Consider the following 19,211-nt stretch of genomic DNA (forward strand, 5'->3'; position numbering starts at 1 on the left):
GACAGCAGATATGTCCCAATGATGCTGCCTCAGTTTGGAGTCTATGGTATAAAACCCTAGAGCATGTTTGTTAAAGTATGAGTGATGGATTTTGGACATCTATAATTAGATTCAACATGGCTGCCTTCACATCACTGTTAGAGGTTGGCTATGTCCCAATTCGCCAAATGCACCCTTGAAGGGTCCTTTTGAAGTACTCTTCAAAAGTGTAGTTTCAAGGTTCCGGTCGAGAATCTGCCCTCCTCAGTGTAGCCTCCATCTTGCTGAAGTGGGACAGGCCCACACCACAGACCGCACTTCCACCTCTGTCTTTGAACGTACAATACGTACATTACGTACGTTATTTTTAATGATTTATTATTTAATAGAAAAAAAGTCAAGATGTCGTCGTCACAGCCGTTTCTTTCTGTTTAGATTGAATATCAATAGGCAATTATAACGTTCGAGGTTTTCTCAGTTGTAGCTACTTCATAACTTAAACAAAATAAACCTTGTGAAAACGTAATAACAGAGACAGAGGTAACAATATCATTTTCACATTCATAGTCTATAAACCAGAGACACTGATTAGTTGTACATATAGTGGGATATTGCAGTTTAATGGTTCGGTATTTTGTCCAGTGGCTACACCACTTTAATAACAGTAGAGGGCGCTGTTTCCCTTCTATGCCGTGCCAGTTCTTTTCATCTGATTATTATAAGGTATTTTCTAGCAGTGCAGCGCTACATCAAGCTAGTGTCTTGATTTACTAACACGAAAGTAAATAACACGTGTCCATGAGGGGGCGCAGATGTATGGAATGTACCGGAACTCATGAAGATTTTGTGCCCATCTCAGGACTCTGTTCTGTCCTTTCCTGAGAGTCCGTTGCTTCATTGTTACCTGTGTGCAACTCATTAAACCTTATGACTTTATGTTTCAGTCTCTTGGTCTTTGATGCTTACAATAGAAACGAGCATTCTTACATTATTCTTATTGCAGTAATAATTTTTTATGATAATAATGTCTCTTATTGTCTAGCAATAACTCCACATTCCTTTATTCCATGTAACTCTCCTCCTTTTTATTCATCAAACACACTGTACAGATCTTTATTCAGATTTAACAGTTTCATGTTGCTCTGTTGTAGATGAGGTAAACCAGTACGAACATTTGAACGTATATTGCGCAACGGACTCCATTTTCTTCTCTTTTTTGCGTAGCCGCGGTGCATGATGGGATATAGAAGTGCATGAAGTGTGCACGAATGCACGCTTCGGTTATGTCCGATCTCCATGGAAACGGTGGAAAGGGAAGGGCAGGTTTGTCGGGTGCATTGAGTAGGGTGAATTGAAATGGGACAGCCCTTGTCACGCCGGAAATTACGTAACTGCCCTTCGAACCGCCCTTCCAATGGTGATTCTAAGGCCAGGTGGGCGAATTGGGACACGGTCGATGTGTCTCAATTTGAAGCACCCTTTGAAGTACCCTTCGAATGACCTGGCCTGCGAAGGGGACTCCTATGTCTAGCTGCCATCATGCCGAAATGGGGCAGATCTACACCACAGAGTCATGTAGTTTATGTTACATTATATAGCTTACGTTGCGTTGCTTATGTTACATTGCCAAGCAACTATGACAGCTGCTTACTAATGAGCCCTATGGCTGCTGACTAATGAACCATACAGCTGTTGACTCATGACCTAAGGTGTAAAATGGACACTGAAATAATTAGTTTTATTTTTACTTCTTTATTATTTAATAGAAGAGTCGAGGTGTTGTCGTCGCAGGCATTTATTTCTGTTTATATTGAATGAAGTAAGGAATTAAACTTTCCCTTTGAATATCAATAAGCAAATATAACATTCAAGATTATTTTTTTCTCCAGTTGTAGCTAGTATTACAAAACTTTAAGAAAATACACCTTGTTTCTCCTGTAGAAGAAGTCACACAAGGCGAATGATGGGATATAGAAGTGCACGAAGTGTGTTCAGATGCAGGTTTCGTTCATGGCCAAAATTGCTGTAAGTGCCCTTAAATGCACCTGACGAAGTGAGTATTTATTGAATTGGGACATGGCCACAGTGTGGTCCCCATAGACTTTTTGCTTAGGGTCACATGAAAGCTATAGTATACATCAATATCAAAATTTCTGCCCCATTAAAACTGTGCAGGGGATTTTTATCCTTTCAAAATGACCGCTTCATAGAGAGCTTATTATGACCACACCATGGGATGTGGCCATGTAAATGTGAATATAGTTTGGACGTGGTCTTTATTGGCCTTTTGTTTAGACTCAATTTTTTGGCCGCATTTTAAAATTGCAGAGTGCACTAGAGAGACATTTTAAATTATACAAGTTTAATTCACACATCACTATGTTCAGTTCATCAAAATACACAAACGCCACAATGGGTTTGTCCAGATCCGACAATTTTTGCAAGAGTTACAGGGATTTTGAAGCTTTCAAAATGGCCGCATCATTAAGAACTCATCATAACCACATCCTGAGGCTTATGTAAATTCTATTAACAACTTTTGACCCCAGATATATCCTGATGATGCTGCCTCAGTTTGGAGTCTGTCAAATCAAAACCCTAAGTTAATTAAAGTATGAGGTTTAGATATTTTTGCTGAGTTTTTGAGCAATTGTTCTTTCCCTCAGGAGTGCTTTACTTGACGGAAAGGAATAATAATAATAATAATAATAATAATAATAATAATAATAATAATAATAGAAACTGCAAGCAGTGATAAAGGCCCTCGCTACCCCTTGCGACCGCGGGGCACTGTCGTAACGGCAGGTGCAGGAGCGGACCAAGGAATGCAGACTCGGGGCAATTTTACAGTGTTTATTAACAGTTTGTGAAATAATATGAGTCAATAGTTCATTAAACACACAGGAGGCGAACCAGGTGTGCGGAGTGTTGAGCAGAGACGGGGAACACCAGGACCAAGCAAAGACAGGATCGGACTCAGGAACAGAGCAAGCCAAGCGGGGGTAGTCTGGAGCAGACACGGAGACAACCAGAGCCGGAGCGAGACAGGACCGGAGACGAGACCAGGGGGAACCGGGCAGGAGTAATCCAGAGAGCGAGGACCAGGGCAGGAGACGAGAAGCAGGCCGGAGACCAACACAGGACAGGAGGCGAAGATGAGGGGTGGACTATACTGGAGCTGGAGCGAACGAGGGAGCAGGAATGTTTACACGCGGACGGTCTGGCTCCGAGTGTCATCTGCCGAGCCTTCATATACTCGACAGCAGGTGGTGATGATTGTGCTAATACACTCCAGGTGCGCACGGGAGGAGTAGGAACTCCGCCCAGCTCCGGATTCAGACAGATAGGGGAGGGGGAGAGCACACACGGAGACAGACAATGCAGGCATCATGACAGGTACATGCCACCATGGAGTTCTTGTCTCTCGTTCCCGCTTACTTTGCCCCTCCCCCCAAAATCAGCGGCTGAGTTATACTACTCCATTCATTCCAATGACAGCATTTCTGACATTTTCATGTGTAGCAAATTTCAATAGTTTATGACAAAGTCATTTTTTTCATCCCAGTTAACAAAAAACCCATGTACGTCAATGAGAAATGTCAGAAATGAAGAAATGTCGTAAAATTTTTTGGATCCCATTCACAATTACAAGGGGGCGCTGTGGAGCAATGGATTGTCTCAGCTATGTAAATTGTATATCATTAGGTTCAGATCAACAGTGTAACCAAAATGTATATTAATGCCAGTTTACAGGGCACAGCATGTTTGAGGTAAGTGCAAGTAAATACTAAACGCCATTTTTGTTTGCATTTTGGCCACACCAAGATTTTATGACTTAGCAAAATCCAAAACAGTAGCCTATAATCCCACATGGGTCTAGTTCATTTTGACCAATTTACAAGTTTCTTCAATGAAAATCAATGGTGTATAAAATTCAAACGAGAGAGTTAAAATTTTGAAGAAAAATGGGGTTCCGCCCACAATGGCCGACTTCCTGTAGGGTTTAGGGTGGGGTCATAATATAATTTTTTACTTGCCTTGTCATGTTCTATGTTTGTACCAAATTTCATTTGCCTGCGATGAAAAAGGTCTCTCATTGCTGTAATGTATTTTGATTTTTGAGGTGGCGCTATTGAGTCATTTTGCAACATTAATTGTGTTTCACATGAAAATACAAAATTATTCACCAATCTTGAATTTTAGGCCATAATTTGATTAGCGTAGAGCATCTATTTAGTCTACAATAAAGTCCAGTACTCTGAACCCCATGTATTTCAATGACACATTTATTACCACGGTAACATGGTTGCAGATACAGGTATGTTCTCTTTGGCTTTTTTGTTCAGTTTGTGAAGCCAGATGTCCATGCTGAATTTCAAATGTTTGTGACAAAGTAATTTTTTTTAGCCCTATTCAAAAGTTCAAGGGGGCGCTGTGGAGCAATATAATGTCTGACCTATGCAAATTGTATATCATTGCATTCAGAACAAGATTTTGAACAAAACATATATTAATGCCAGGAAATAGGACACTGCATGTTTAAGTTACAGGCCATTTAAAACTTAAAAAAACGTCTTTTTTATTTGCAGGCTGGCCACACCCACATTTTATGATTTAGCAAAATCCAAAAGAGTAACCTATAATCCCACATGGATCTAGTTCATTTTGACCAATTTGCAAGTTTCTTGAATGAAAATCCACGGCATAAAAAATTTAAATGTGAGAGGTTCAAGCCACAATGGATGACTTCCTGTAGGGTTTAGGGTGGGGACATAATATAATTTTTTACTTGTCTTGACATGTTCTATTTCCTCAAGTTCAACCACTTCAGCTCTCAGCATGTCCCAGGTCGGATGACTTTACTTTTTACTATACTTTACCTACATTTAGACATTTAATTTAGGTTCAAAATATTAAATATATTCTGCTTAACGCTAGTAGTTATTAGCCAACTGTGAGAGTCAAATGTTGCTCCCTTGATGTCCGTGCAAATTCGGTAGAGTTAGCCACAAATTGTACTAATAAGATTAAAAATAACCCCAAAAAAATTGTCAAGTAGCAAAAAGTATTTATATTAATATTATATTAAGTGTCACTTGTTGAAAGTCACTTAAAACTAAATATTAAGTTTGAGTAAAGAGACGGTTGTTCAAAAAGTAAAATGTAACTGAGTACTACACATCTCTGCTTATAGACTTCCTCACAGTGGGAAAAGTCATAGGTGCAGGGCTGGTGAGGCGTCTATTTATTCAACATAAGTGGCATCATAATAATTGTGATAGGCCTGTTTTAGACTCAATGTGGGTTATGGGTCAGGTGTCTCTACTTTTAACAAATTTGATACATGTTAACAATAAAGAAGGGAATATATTGTCATTTGTTTAGCAAAAAATACAGAAAACCATGCATATAATGAGCATAAGGCAAAAATACACCAGCAGAAGTCCCTGAGCTTATATAGTGACCTGCACGTGAGTAGAGAATTGACAATGTTTAGCGCTCTTTTCACAATGTAAAACCATAACAACAAACCTAAAATTAAATCAAAACAAGCTAACCGCTGTCATGGTAACCAGATACATTCCATGGTTGCTAATAGTTGCATATATAAGGCCTTACATTCTGATTTTCTGCCATTTTCTCTCTGCACTTGGAGAGAGAAGCTAAGCTAAGCTAACTAGCTAATAGCATCAAGCTAATCAGCTAATTCTTCGTTTGTTTTTCAGTGGATCTTGAACTCCATGGGCCTCAAGTTCAACCACTTCAGATCTCAGCATGTCCCAGGTCAGATGACTTTACTTTTTTACTATACTTTACCTACATTTAGACATTTAATTTATGTACAAAATATTAAATATATTCTGTTTAACTCTCATAGTTATTAGGTAACTGTGAGTCAAATGTTGCTGTCACTTGATGTTGGTGCAAATTGGTTAGAGTTGGCCACAAATTGTATAACACATTTCTTGGGTTATTCTTAATCTTATTAAGTAGTAAAGAGTATTTATACTAATAAGTATTTGGGGAAACTACTACTGAAGGAGCGGTGCAAGAAACACAAATGTTCAGATCATTTCGTATTGTTAACATAAAGCTTTTGTCACTTGTTGACTGTTACTTCAAACTAAATATTACTTAAATAGGAGTAAAAATACGGTTGTTCAAAAAGTAAAATGTAACTGAGTACTACACATCTCTGCTTATAGACTTCCTCACAGTGGGAAGAGTAACCAAAACTGTATACTCCAGTACTGTTACTTCAAACTTTAGATGTGCTCATAGAAGTTTGTTTTTCAGGGGTTGTGGTCGTTGATGGATGTTTGGTCACAGGACGGACTGTTTACATCCCAGAGGAGCCGTCGGAGGAGCCTCTAATCCCACATGGATCTAGTCCATTTTGTCCAATTTGCAAGTTTCTTCTTTCAAAGGTCTTTTTATTAAACTGCCAAAAGGTACAATGAAGTGCACAATACTTGTTATTAAAACATGTTCTTTTTTTTCCCAATATTTAACAAATAACCCCACCCATACACATAAAACAACAAAACTACAGGCCAGCTGCAAAAAAAAAACAAAAAACACAACACAACCCTAAATAAGGCATACATGTGATAGTATTAAGAAATAACAACAACAGTGATAATAACAATAATAATAAAAATAACTAATGTAATAAATAATTAATTATAGTAGAATAAAAATTACAATGGGGAGGGGGGGGGGCTACTCTGCTGCGATAGTTGAAGGTTTCTCAAAATAATCTAAGAAAGGGCGCCATAGTTTATAAAATTTTGTTCCTGATCCGCGAACAGTATATCTAATTTTTTCTAAATCCATATGGAACATTATGTCTTTTATCCATTGTGCATGGGAGGGAGATGTCGTGTCTTTTCACTTCAATAAGATTACTCGTCTAGCGATAAAGAGTGCGAAAATCAGAACCTTCAGTTTGGAGTTTGGTAAAAAAGGGTCCCGGGCCACTCCGAAGATGGCACAGAGTGGATCAGGTTTAATTTAATACTGCAGGACTTCAGACATAGTCTGAAAAACAGAATGCCAGAAATTAACTATCACTGGACAAGACCAGTACATGTGCAACAGTGTGCCAGGTGCGCTGCTACATTTTCCGCAAGTTGGGTCCACATCATGGTAGAAACGTGCTAGTTTAACCTTAGACAAATGAGCTCTGTGGACGATTTTGAACTGAATGAATTTGCAAGTTTCTTGAATAAAAATTCACAGTGTAAAAAATTGAAATGTGAGAGTTCTGTCCACAATGGGCAACACCCTGTAGGGTTTAGGGTGGGGTCATAATATAATTTTTTACTTGTCTTGACATGTGCTGTGTTTTTACCAAATTTAATTTCTCTACAATGAAAAAGGTCTCTCATTGCCGTAATGTCTTTTGATTTTTCAGGTGGCGCTATTGAGTCATTTTGAAACATAAATTTTTTAGCACATGAAAATACAAAATTATTCGCCAATCTTGAATTTTAGGCCATAGTTGAATTAGTGTAGAGCATCTATTTAGTCTACAACAAAGTCCAGTACTCTGAACCCCACGTATTTCAATGACACATTTATTATGTTGCCATGGTAACATGGTTGCATATAGAGGTATGTTCTCGTTGGCTTTTTTGTTCAGGTTGTCAAGCCAGATGTCCATGCTGAATTTAACATTTTTATGAGAAAGTAATTTTTTTTGGTCCAGTTCAAAAGTTCAAGGGGGCGCTGATCAATGTAAATTGCATATTATTTTAAACTAAATGTATATTAATTCCGGGAAATAGGACACTGCATGTGTGAGATAATCACAATTTTTAAAAATAGCTTTTTTCTTTGCAGACTGGCCACACCCACATTTTATGATGTACAAACATCAAACAGAATAGCCAATAATCCCACATGGGTCTAGTTCATTTTGAAAAATTTGCAAGTTTCTTGAATGAAAATCTGAGGGACAAAAATTCAAATGTGAGGGTTAAAATGTTGAAAAAATTGGGTTAAGCCCACAATGGCCGACTTCCTGTAGGGTTTAGGGTGGGGTCATAATATAATTTTTTACTTGTCTTGTCACGTTCTACAGTTGTACCAAATTTCATTTGTTTACGGTGAAAAAGATCTCTCATAACATTAATACATTTTGATTTTTGAGGTGGCGCTATTGAGTCATTTTGAAAAATTCACTTTTTTGCACATGAAAATACAAAATTTTTCAAAAAGGATCGCTTCCGGGTCACCACCAGTGATGGCAGCGTGAAAAGTCCGCAGCGACAAATTGATTAAAAAAATCCCCTAAACGAACTTATTAAGCATGTTCTGCCACACTAGGAATGTGTTAAAAGGGGAAGAAAATGACATCCAACAAAAGTCAAAGGAGGAACGCTCCAATACATGAGAAAAACTTTGAAGATGAAGACGCTAACTCTGTTAGCCAAGATGAAGGCAGCGGTGAGGCCGGCGGCGAGGATAAACTGTCATTAATCCTGAAGGAAATTAGACAGATGCGAGAGGAGAATAAAAAACTATTTGGCGACTTAAAACAAGATATTGCACAGACAAATGTGAGATTGGACGAAGTAGAGCAAAAGTTTGTAACTATCGATGATCGTGTGCAGGCGGCGGAGGACATCATTACTGAATTAGTGAAGCAACAAGTACAACTTCAACTAAAAGTATCTGACTTAGAGGGACGCTCCCGTAGGAAGAACATAAGAATTTACTGTGTCCCGGAGGGGGCTGAGGGGTCCACGGCTCTATCAGTTATCCCGTTTGTGGAGCAGTTGCTGCGTGAAAACCTGGATCTCCCAACTACTAAAGATTTGCTAATCGAGAGAGCGCATCGAGCCTTGGCGCCGCGACCCCCGGTGGACAGCCAGCCCAGATCTATAATCATCAGATTCCAAAGTTACCGGATCAAAGACGAAGTGCTCAGAGCGGCCTGGCAAAGGAAAGGCTTCACATGGAAGGGGAGCAAAATCAACCTGGATCATGACTACGCGCCAGATGTTTTGGCAAGAAGAAAGGAATATGGAGAGATCAGGAGGGATCTTAAAGCAAGCAGCATAAGATTTCAAACGCTGTATCCAGCTCGACTTAAGGTCTTCCTGAAGGATGAGACGAAGATATATGATTCAGTAGAGGAGGCTGCGTCAGATCTGGCTGATAAAGGTTTACCTGTAACGAGGGTGGAGCGCCCGGTTTCCTCTCTGGAGAAACTACAGCGGTACAGTTGGATTCCAGCACCAGGACGACGTGAACGGGGTTTTAAAGAAAAGCTACAGGTGTTCAGGCGGGAAGTATCTGAAAGTACCAGCAATTGATGGAGCTATAATGGACAGGTATGGAGTGGATATATTTTGAGAAGGACTTAAGAACTTGGATGCAGGACGTGAAATATTTAATGTCGGGGACAATAGTAAAAGGACTGTTTTAGAGGGCCCTCGACGCCAAGCAGGCCAAAGAGGATATCCCCTGGAGCCGAGGTCCAATAGAGTTGGGACCTCATCCTTGGAAGTGGGTATGAATGTTCACAGTTTGTTTTAACTACTACAAGGTTTAGTTGTAGTTTTTATGTTCGTGTTTGTTGTTTCGTTAAAAGGGGTAGCTACACAATAGTTCTGATTGGAGCTGTTTACTTTACTAGACTAAGAAAATATGCATAGTGATGTACTGAAATGCATTTCTTTTAACGTGAATGGAGTATTAAATCCAATTAAGCGATCTAAAATTCTTTCTAAACTTAAAAAAGAAAAGGCCCAAATAGCTTTTCTCCAGGAAACACATATGTCTGGGCTAGAGCACGCAAAGCTTCAGAGACAAGGATTTAAACATGTATTCGCCTCATCATATAAACAGGCTCATAAAAGAGGAGTTGCCACATTAATATCGAGTGGACTGACATATGAACATGGGTCCGAGATTATAGATGAGGGAGGACGATTCATTAAGATTACTGGTAGATTAGAGGGCATTGATGTAACCTTGATAAATGTGTACGCTCCACCAGGGAGTGATTGGCTCTTCTATAAAAGCATCTTTGAGTTGATGGCCACGTCCCATGGATTGGTGATTTGTGGTGGCGATTTTAATACCAGGCTGGACCCAAACCTGGACTCATCGAGAACTGGCACCCAGAGCAACCCACTAACAAAAAAGTTAGAACCTTGATGGAGGAGCAGGGTGTTATAGATGGAGAAATATGCACCCAACAACCAGGGATTATACACATTTTTCTAGCCCACACTCTGTATACTCGAGGACTGATTATTACTTTGTCTTTAGTTCTGATAGACTTAAGATAAAGGATTCTCAAATATCAATGATCGACATATCAGACCATAGCCCAATAATCCTGCTGCTAGATTTAAAAAAAGATACAAAGAAAACCTCGTGGAAACTTAATTCAAATATTCTCAATGACTCCACAACAGAGAGAAACTTAAAAAAGATATTAAAGAATATCTGGAATTTAATGATGATGGTATAATTAAGCCCACAGTTTTATGGGATACATTAAAAGCAGTTTTAAAAGGAAAACTTATCTCCCTAACAGCGTTCATGAAAAAAACTAGGGGTCAACGTCTGACAGATCTACAGGCAAAATTGAAACAGATGCAAAACAGGGACAGCCAAAACATCAATGTCCAGTTGAGAGCTGAAATAAAGATGGTACAAAAACACATAGATGAGATTTATAATTTAGAAGTGCAAAAAAAGCGCATGTCTTTGAAACAGAAACACTATGAGGTTGGAGCAAGATCGGCAAAAATTTTGGCCTATAAACTACGAAAACAACAAAGGAAGAATACAATTTATAAGATAAAAAATCCTATTACTGGTCAGGTGATAGATTTGAGGGAGAAAATTTAAGAACGTTTTGGGAAATTCTATCAAGAGTTATATACTCAACCACCAGCAGTTAATGACAAAAGTATTGATAGGTTTTTGAATGAGCTGCCTAAAATCCAAGATTCACAAAATGAGATGTTAGTGAAGCCAATCACAATTAAAGAAATAAACTTTGCCATAACAAAGTTAAAATCTGGTAAATCCCCAGGCTCTGACGGGTTCACAGGAGAGTGGTATAAATGTCTGAAAGCGAGTCTGGCACCACTGTTGTTGTGAACATTTAACTGAGTGTTATAAACGGGTGAAATACCTCCCCCCTGGAGTGAAGCCATTATTTCACTGATCCCAAAAGAAAATAAAGACAAACAAGAATGTGGAAACTATAGACCTATAAGTGTCCTCAATGTGGATTTTAAATTATTTACTTCTATATTGGCACGTTGATTGGAAAATATTCTGCCAGAGATAATTAATCTAGATCGGACAGGATTTATTCATCAAAGACAAACATTGGACAATATCAGGAGGTCACGTATAGAACACGTAACAGGGCAAAACACTGAAGCATTAATAGTGGGGCTAGATGCAGAAAAGGCCTTTGATTCTGTAAGGCGGCTTTTTTATATAAAGTAATAGGCAAATTTGCTTTTCATGATAAATTTATCAGAGTGACTCAATCTCTATATTCAAAACCAACCACACAGATAAAGATTAACGGTGATCTCTCAGATTCATTTCAGTTGGAAAGGGGAAGTAGACAGGGCTGCCCAATTTCTCCACTGATATTTTTTTCTATTCATTGAGCGTCTTGGACAATTGATAAGACAAAGTCCCCAAATTAAAAGGGGTGACAATGGCAGGGGTCGAACATAAGGTGGCAATGTTCGCAGACGATGTACTAGTTTACACGGAGGATCCTGAGAAGCCATTTAATGAGCTGATGACTAAGCTTAATATTGCTAAAACACAGGTGATGGCCATAAACTTCACTGCTTCAGCAAAACTACAGGAAGGATATAATTTGAACTTGGAAGCAACGGGAATAAAATATTTGGGTATCACAATGACTAAAGATCTATCAAATCTGTTTCAAATAAATTATGAACCTCTGTCATTAGCGATCAAAGAGGATTTATATAGATGGAGTCTCATCCCATTTTTAAGTTTAACCTCTAGACTAAACTCTATCAAAAAAGGCCGTGCTCCCTAAACTACTATACTTATTTAGAACAATTCCAGTGGAAGTACCTGCCAATTATTTTAGGGAGTGGGACAAACAGATATCACGTTTTATCTGGGAAGGAAAGAAATCTAGGGTATGCTACAGTACAATGCAATTAAGAAGAGAGAAAGGAGGCATGGCCCTTCCCTGATTATAAAGCAAAATGAAAGGAAATGGAGTTTAAAATGATTAAAAAAAACTTCCCTTTGCAGGCCTTTATAGGTGATAGAAATCTGTGGTCACAGGTGGGTGAATTTGGCAACTGCTGGATAAATTTATCTTTGAAGATCTGGCAAAACATGGTAAATTTGACTCAAATTCAGAAAATGATAACTCTATTTAGATGGTGTGCTTATGACACAGAGTTTCCCCCAAACAGAAGCGATTGTGTTTTTAAATCCTGGATAGACAGGGGTTTGACCACCTACTTGTCATACACAGAGAGAAACACTTTTCTCAGCTTTCAGGCAATGCAAAGTGGATACAATCTGCGGGCAAATGACTTTTACAGATACTTACAAGTCAGACATTCTTTTAACTCAAATTACAGTATAACAAATTTTACACAATCTGAAGAAGCTTTTTTAAAAATATTGAAATGGCATATGAGCTATCTACCCAAAAAATGATTTCTAAAGTATACAATGCACTTTATGTGACTGACAAGTGTAATACGCTATATGTGAAACAGAAATGGGAAAAGGAGGCAACAATTAAAATGACTGAGGAGGATTGGGACAGCATCTGGTCATTCCAGTGGTCATCGACAGCATCCCTGTCCTGGAGAGAACACTGCTGGAAGAACATTATTAGATATTTTAGAACTCCGGCACAGGGGAGCAATAAGTCGGCATGCTGGAGACAGTGTGGTTCTGAGGAGGGGAATCACTACCACATATTTTGGGCTTGCTCCAAATTAAAACTGTATTGGAGTGAGATCCATGTGCGGTTAAACTTAGTTTTTGGAGTGAACATGCCATTCCACTTTGAAACTTTGTACTTAGGTAGGGTTGCCCTTTTGGAACGGAGAAGTGATAAAAAGCTGTTGCAAGCCCTCCTGGCAGCAAGTAAAAAGAACATCACTAAAAAATGGCAAAATTCTGCTCCGCCTTCAGTGGATGGCTGGATTGATATAGTAAATGAAATATTTAAGATAGAAAGGCTAACGTACACAATAAACATTCAAAGGAACAAATTTTATTGTATTTGGAACAAGTGGATTAAGTATATCGCTCCAATTAGAACAGACTTTTTGTGACTTCTCCATTTTGGGTGAAGATTTATATTTTTATGGTATAATGCATATATAAATGTTTGACTACACTTAATTTTTCCATGTAAGCTCCCCAGTTCTTGTAAATAGTTGTTGTGCGTTTTTTTTTTAGTTTTTTTTTTTTATTTATTTATTTTTTCCTTTCTACTCCTTTAATATATTAAAATGGGATGGGACTAATTGACCATGGTATAGTTTTGACAAGCACTTTTCTTAGGGGTTTTGATCAATAATGTTTCATACAATACTTGTACTGGAAAAAATGTGCCTGTAATATGTGCTCTTCCTGAAATAAAATATTCATAAAAAAAAAAAAGAAAATACAAAATTTTTCACCAACTTTGAAGTTAAGCCCATACTTGGATTAGTGTAGAGCATCTATTTAGTCTATAACAAAGTCTTTAATTTATTACGTTGCCATGGTAACATAGTTGCAGATAGAGGTATGTTCTCCTTGGCTTTTGATCAGTATATTAAGGAGGATGTATGTGCCAAATTTCAAATGTCTATGTCAAACTTTGCAAAAGAAATTGCATTGTAGTTTTAGGGGGCACTACCGAGTCATTTTTCAATATTTCAATTCAATTAATTTTATTTTTGTAACGCCCAAAATCACAACAACAGTTGTCTCGAAGGGCGTTCATGTTTTGGTTGATGGGGGAAACCGGAGTACCCGGAGGAAACCCATCCAGACACGGGGAGAAACATGAAAAACTCCACACAGAAAGGCCTGGGCGACCCGGGGATCCAACCAAACCTTCTGCTGTGAGACATGAGCCACTCAGCCACCGTGATATACACACAAAAACACACAGGAAAATGTTATAAACACAGGTCAAAAACAAATGTTTACACCAGTCTTGAATTTTGGGTGCAATAAAATTGACTTTTCGCTAACATTCAGAGGGTCAAAAGTGGCTTCAATCCAGCCACAAAATAATAAAGAATTAAAACTGCAAGCAGTGATAAAGGCCCTCGCCACCCCTTGCAACCGCGGGGTACACACCACAGTGAAGATCCTGCCTTTCGTTCCCGCTTACATCGCCCCTCCACCCAAAAATCAGCATCTCAGTAATACTACTCCATTCATTCCAATGGGACCATTTATGGCATTGTCACGCCTGCACAGTAGAAAATGTATATTAATGCCGGGAAATAGGACACTGCATGTTGGAGTTACATGCCATTTAATACTTCAAAAAACATCTTTTTTCATTACAGGCTGACCACACCCACATTTTATGACTTAGAAAAATCAAACACAGTAGCCTGTAATCCCACATGGGTCTAGTTCATTTGGAGCAATTTGCAAGTTTCTTGAATGAAAAAAATTGGTTTCCGCACACAATGGCCGACTTCCTGTAGGGTTTAATATTTATAATATAATATAATGTACATTTTTTCACAAGTCCACGACAAATCAATTGTCTTTTTTGAAAATTTCATTTGAAGAGGGCACTGAAAATGAAATTTGAAGAGGGCGCTACAGACACATTTTGTGAAATAGTGCCACGATTTGCATATCATTGCGTTCAGCTCACAAATGTGCATAAATGCTGTATTGGCTTTTTCCCAACAAAAAATTTGTGAATGATACCAATTTTGATACCAATCACTGCCAGTTTGAGGGGGCGCTACTGAGTCGTCTTTTGTTATTTTTTCTCGGGGTCTTTGATGATAATTAGAGCTTGTCAAGTTCTAATTTTTGATACCAATGACTACCATGTTGTTTACTACTTGATCTTTGCCATTTCCCATGCTCCATGACATTGTCCCAGGCTCGGGCCTAATAATGGAAACAAATTTTCCAGCCATTATTTTTCTCCTAAACCATAAAAGACACATTGTGCCCCATCACAAATAAGGCCCCTGTGAATTTTTTCACAAGTCCAAGACAAATCGATTGTCTTCTATGAATTTTTGAAAATGAAATTTGAAGATGGCACTAGAGAGCCATTTTGTGAAAGACCACCTTCGAGCTCATTGAGTTCAAAATTTTTATACCACTCACTGGCATGTCGGGGTGTGTTTACTATTTGATTTTTGCCATTTTCAGGGCTCCGGACGCGGTTTTAATGAGTCCCTCACTGGGACGTTGTCCCAGGCTTGGGCCTAATAATAATAATAATGGAAATTATGTTTTCTTCCATTATATTGTGCCCCATCCCAAATAAGGCCTCTACAAATTTTTGCAACAAATTGATTGCCTTCTATCAATTTTTTTATTTGCATATCATTGCGTTCAGCTGACAAATCTTCATAAAACTCTCAATTTACAAACAAAAAATGTGTGAAAGAGATTTTTTTTTCTTTTATATTCCAAAAATTGCAGTCTTGTTGAAAATTCACCATTACCACACCCGCAGTCATATTCTAAATGTAATTGATAATCATTAATTGCTCATGGGTCTTTTGTGTTTTGGCCAAATTTGATGTGTTTACGAAACAAACCGTGTGAGGAGATGTCCTGAATGTGAGGCTGTTTTCCCCCTCCCTTCTGTGTGGAGCCTGGAGCTGGGTGGAGAATCGGGCTCCTCCTATGCACACCTGCAACTAATTGCCAATCAAGCTGCACCTATGGAGGACAAAGGGAGCCAGGACCAGCGCCAGATCATCCGCATATCCACAGCTCTGCTTGGCTTAGTCTCTTGTTTTTGCATTTTGCCACTCATTCCTAAATTGGATGTTTTTGCTCCTCGTCAGATCCCGCTCCCTGGACCCGCTCAGCTCCTCTGTCTCCGACCCAGCTCTCCACGACTGGTACAAACCTCACACCTTCCGGACCGCTCTCAACGATCTGATCAATCTACATACATTTGCACATTTAAAAACTGTACAATAAACTCTATTAAACCATTTCCCGAGAACTGTCTTGTTGATCCCTCGTCAGTCATTACAACCGAATGTCGGGTTGTGTTTACTACTTGATTTTTGCCATTTTTGCCATTTTCGGACGCAGTTTTAATTAGTCCCTCGCCAGGACTGGATGCAGTTTTACTTAGTCTTGGCTGGGACTTTGTCCCAGGTTCGGGCCTAACAATGTTAGAATTTTTTTTCCCACCCATTATTTTTCTCCCAAACCATAAAATCTAGAGTTGCGACTTTCTCACATTGTACCACATCAGAAATAGGGACTGTGTGAATTTTTTCCACCACAAATAGCTTGTCTTATACAAATTTTTAAAATATTAAATTTGAAGAGGGCACTAGAGAGCCATTTTATTATATTGCACCTTGATTTGTATATCATTGCGTTCAGCTTGAAAATCTGCATAATTGCTCTATTGACTTTCTCCCAAAAAAAATTGTGAAAGAATTATGATTTTAAAATTTTCCAAATATTGCAATTTCGTTGAAAATTTACCATGACCACACCCCAAATCATAATCAAACTGTAATTGATAATCTTTAACTGCACATGAGTTATTGTGTTTTGGCCAAATTTGAAGTGTTTGTGATGAAAACTGTGTAACGAGATGTCCTGAATGCAAAGGTGAGCACTTTTGTCATTCCCAGGTTTGATCCAATATGGCTGAATTCCTGTACGGTTAAGGGCGGGGCCATAATATCATTTTTGTCATGTCCTCACATGTTCTGTTTTTTGGTGTGAGTTTCATATTTTTACGTTGACTTTTGTCCATGTCAGGCTCACATTGGCCCCATGAAAATCAAAGTTTGAGGTGGCGCTACCGAGTTGTCTTTCATAATTTTTTTTCAGGGTCTTCGGTAACAATGAGAGCTCATTGAGATCTAATTTTTGATATTGGTAGCTGTCATGTCGGGTCATGTTTACTACTTGATTTGTGCCATTTTCCAGGCTCTGGACACAGTTTTAATTAGTCCCTAACGAGGACCTTGCCCTCTCTGTAAATTCTTTCACAAGTCTGACTTAAAAGATAGAGGCCTAATTTACAGTTCATTATGTTGAGCTCAGAAATGTGCACACGAGCTTCATTGGGTCCTTTCAAATCTGACAATGTTCATGAAGGATAGAATTTTTTTTTTATTTCTCCAAAAATCAACATTTTGTTGAAAAATCACCATGATGATGCCCAACATTTTTTATTTAAAATGTAATTGATATCCTGTTATTACACATGGGTTTTGTGTCTTTTGGCCAAGTTTGAAGTGTTTCTGATGAAAACTGTTGGGAGGAGATGTCAAAAGATTATAGCGAGTGATTTTGTCAATTCCGGGTTTGATCCAATATGGCCGGCTTCCCGTAGGGTTTAGGGCGGGGCCATAATATAATTTTTTTCATGTCCTGACATGACCTATTTTTGACGGCAAATTTCATTTTTGTCTACTATGGCATTTTTCTGGGCCAGGCTCCCATTTTTGCAATGTAAATCGATAATTTAGGTGGCACTACTGAGCCTTTTTTCAATATTATTTCTCAGGGAGCTCACTGAAGTCTAATTTTCGATACCACTTACTTCTATACATGATTATTTAATGCTTAATTTTCCCAAAATTGTACAATTACAAAGGGTTCTTGCACTAGTGCAAGGCGGATGAGTCGCTGACTCACCCTCCTTGCACATTCATGCTCGGGCCCTAATAATAATAATCTTTTTTTTTCTTCCATCTTTTACGCCAAAACAATAAAACTTGACAATGATTGGACTTTGTCACATTGTTTCCCATTCTGAAGAGCCTCTCTGTAAATTCTTTCACAAGTCCACAAGAAATAGATTAGCTTTTAGGAATTTTTAAAAATGAAATTTGAAGTGGGTGCTATAGAGCCATCTTAAAAAAATAGAGCACTAATTTTCATGTCATTACACCCAGCTCAGAAATGTGCAAGCGTGCTTCATTGGCCATTATTGTTTACTGCTTGATTTTCGCCATTTTCCTCAGAATTGTACGATTACAATAGGGATCGTGCACTGGTGATGGATGGAATCGCCCTCCTCGCACATTCGCACTCAGGCCCTGATTAACTAGTTCTTTTTTTAAGGTTTTTAAAACAGTAAAAATCAGGTACAGCACATTAACTTAAATCTAATCAGAACTCTTGCCCAGAGCACCAAAGAGCCAGGGCTGACCCTCCCCTCAGGATCCCCACAGCCCAATGCCCAGCTCACCTTGAAGCTGGTGGTGATTGAGGCATACTTGTTGTCGGCCGTCTCTGAGTTTCCGATTAGGTAGTCCCAGCTGGTGAACATCTTCCAGGCAAAGGTGAACTCTCCCTCCTCCCCATCGCCCCCGCCCACATCTGCATTCTTAGCCATCCTAAACATACCACAAACCGCAGTTTAACTCATGTTCATGTTGAATATAATTAGACTTAAAAAAAAAAAAAAAAAAAAAGGGATATCAGCAGGTAAAAGAAACATGACAATGATTGTTCCATGAAATTTGAAAACAAAAAAAATGCAGCTTAGCTGCAATAATAGTGGAGGTTCAGCAGTTAATTATTTGTCTGATTTAGAACTTTAAAAATTCCATGGTTAGTTATAAAACAAATATTAATCCTGAGATCTGTATTCTCCCTCTCTCTCACCTATTCACAGTCATAAATGCACTCTATCTCATTCTTGCATTTTGTCCTTTAAGACAAAACCTTCCTGTTTTCTACCACAACAGCAGAACCATCAGCTGCCTCAGCTTCTTCCTTTTCTCTTCACCACCAGGGTCTAAACCCAAAAGGAGACCATTTCACAAACAAACCATTCATTTGTTTTCTTTATCACAGCTTGGCAAGGTTTAGGACCTGTAGGTGAGAGAGTGAACTCACGTTCGGATCACCACCATGAGGCTGTATCCGAAGGTGCCAATGCCTACCATGAGGTAGGACAGAGGCAGTCTGAACTTGAGCAGCCCGATGGTCCTCTGGTTGTTGTAGTATCCGTAAAACAGCACAGAGTACTTACAGTAGCCCTG

General features: G+C 38.7%; 1 protein-coding gene across 1 annotated transcript in view; it reads right to left on the reverse strand.

Annotated features, from left to right (window-relative positions):
- LOC117391365 (transmembrane channel-like protein 2-A) overlaps positions 1-19,211 on the reverse strand; it is a 58,821-nt gene that overhangs the window by 29,943 nt on the left and 9,667 nt on the right. Inside the window, exons 9-10 of the mRNA XM_033989153.2 lie at positions 19,066-19,208; positions 18,413-18,560 (exon numbers count right to left, since the gene is read on the reverse strand). Coding sequence (XP_033845044.1) covers positions 18,413-18,560; positions 19,066-19,208 — 291 coding nt within the window. The remainder of the gene's footprint in view (positions 1-18,412; positions 18,561-19,065; positions 19,209-19,211) is intronic.

The sequence above is a fragment of the Periophthalmus magnuspinnatus genome, chromosome 23 (genome assembly GCF_009829125.3).
Source record: "Periophthalmus magnuspinnatus isolate fPerMag1 chromosome 23, fPerMag1.2.pri, whole genome shotgun sequence".
NCBI lineage: Eukaryota > Metazoa > Chordata > Actinopteri > Gobiiformes > Gobiidae > Periophthalmus > Periophthalmus magnuspinnatus.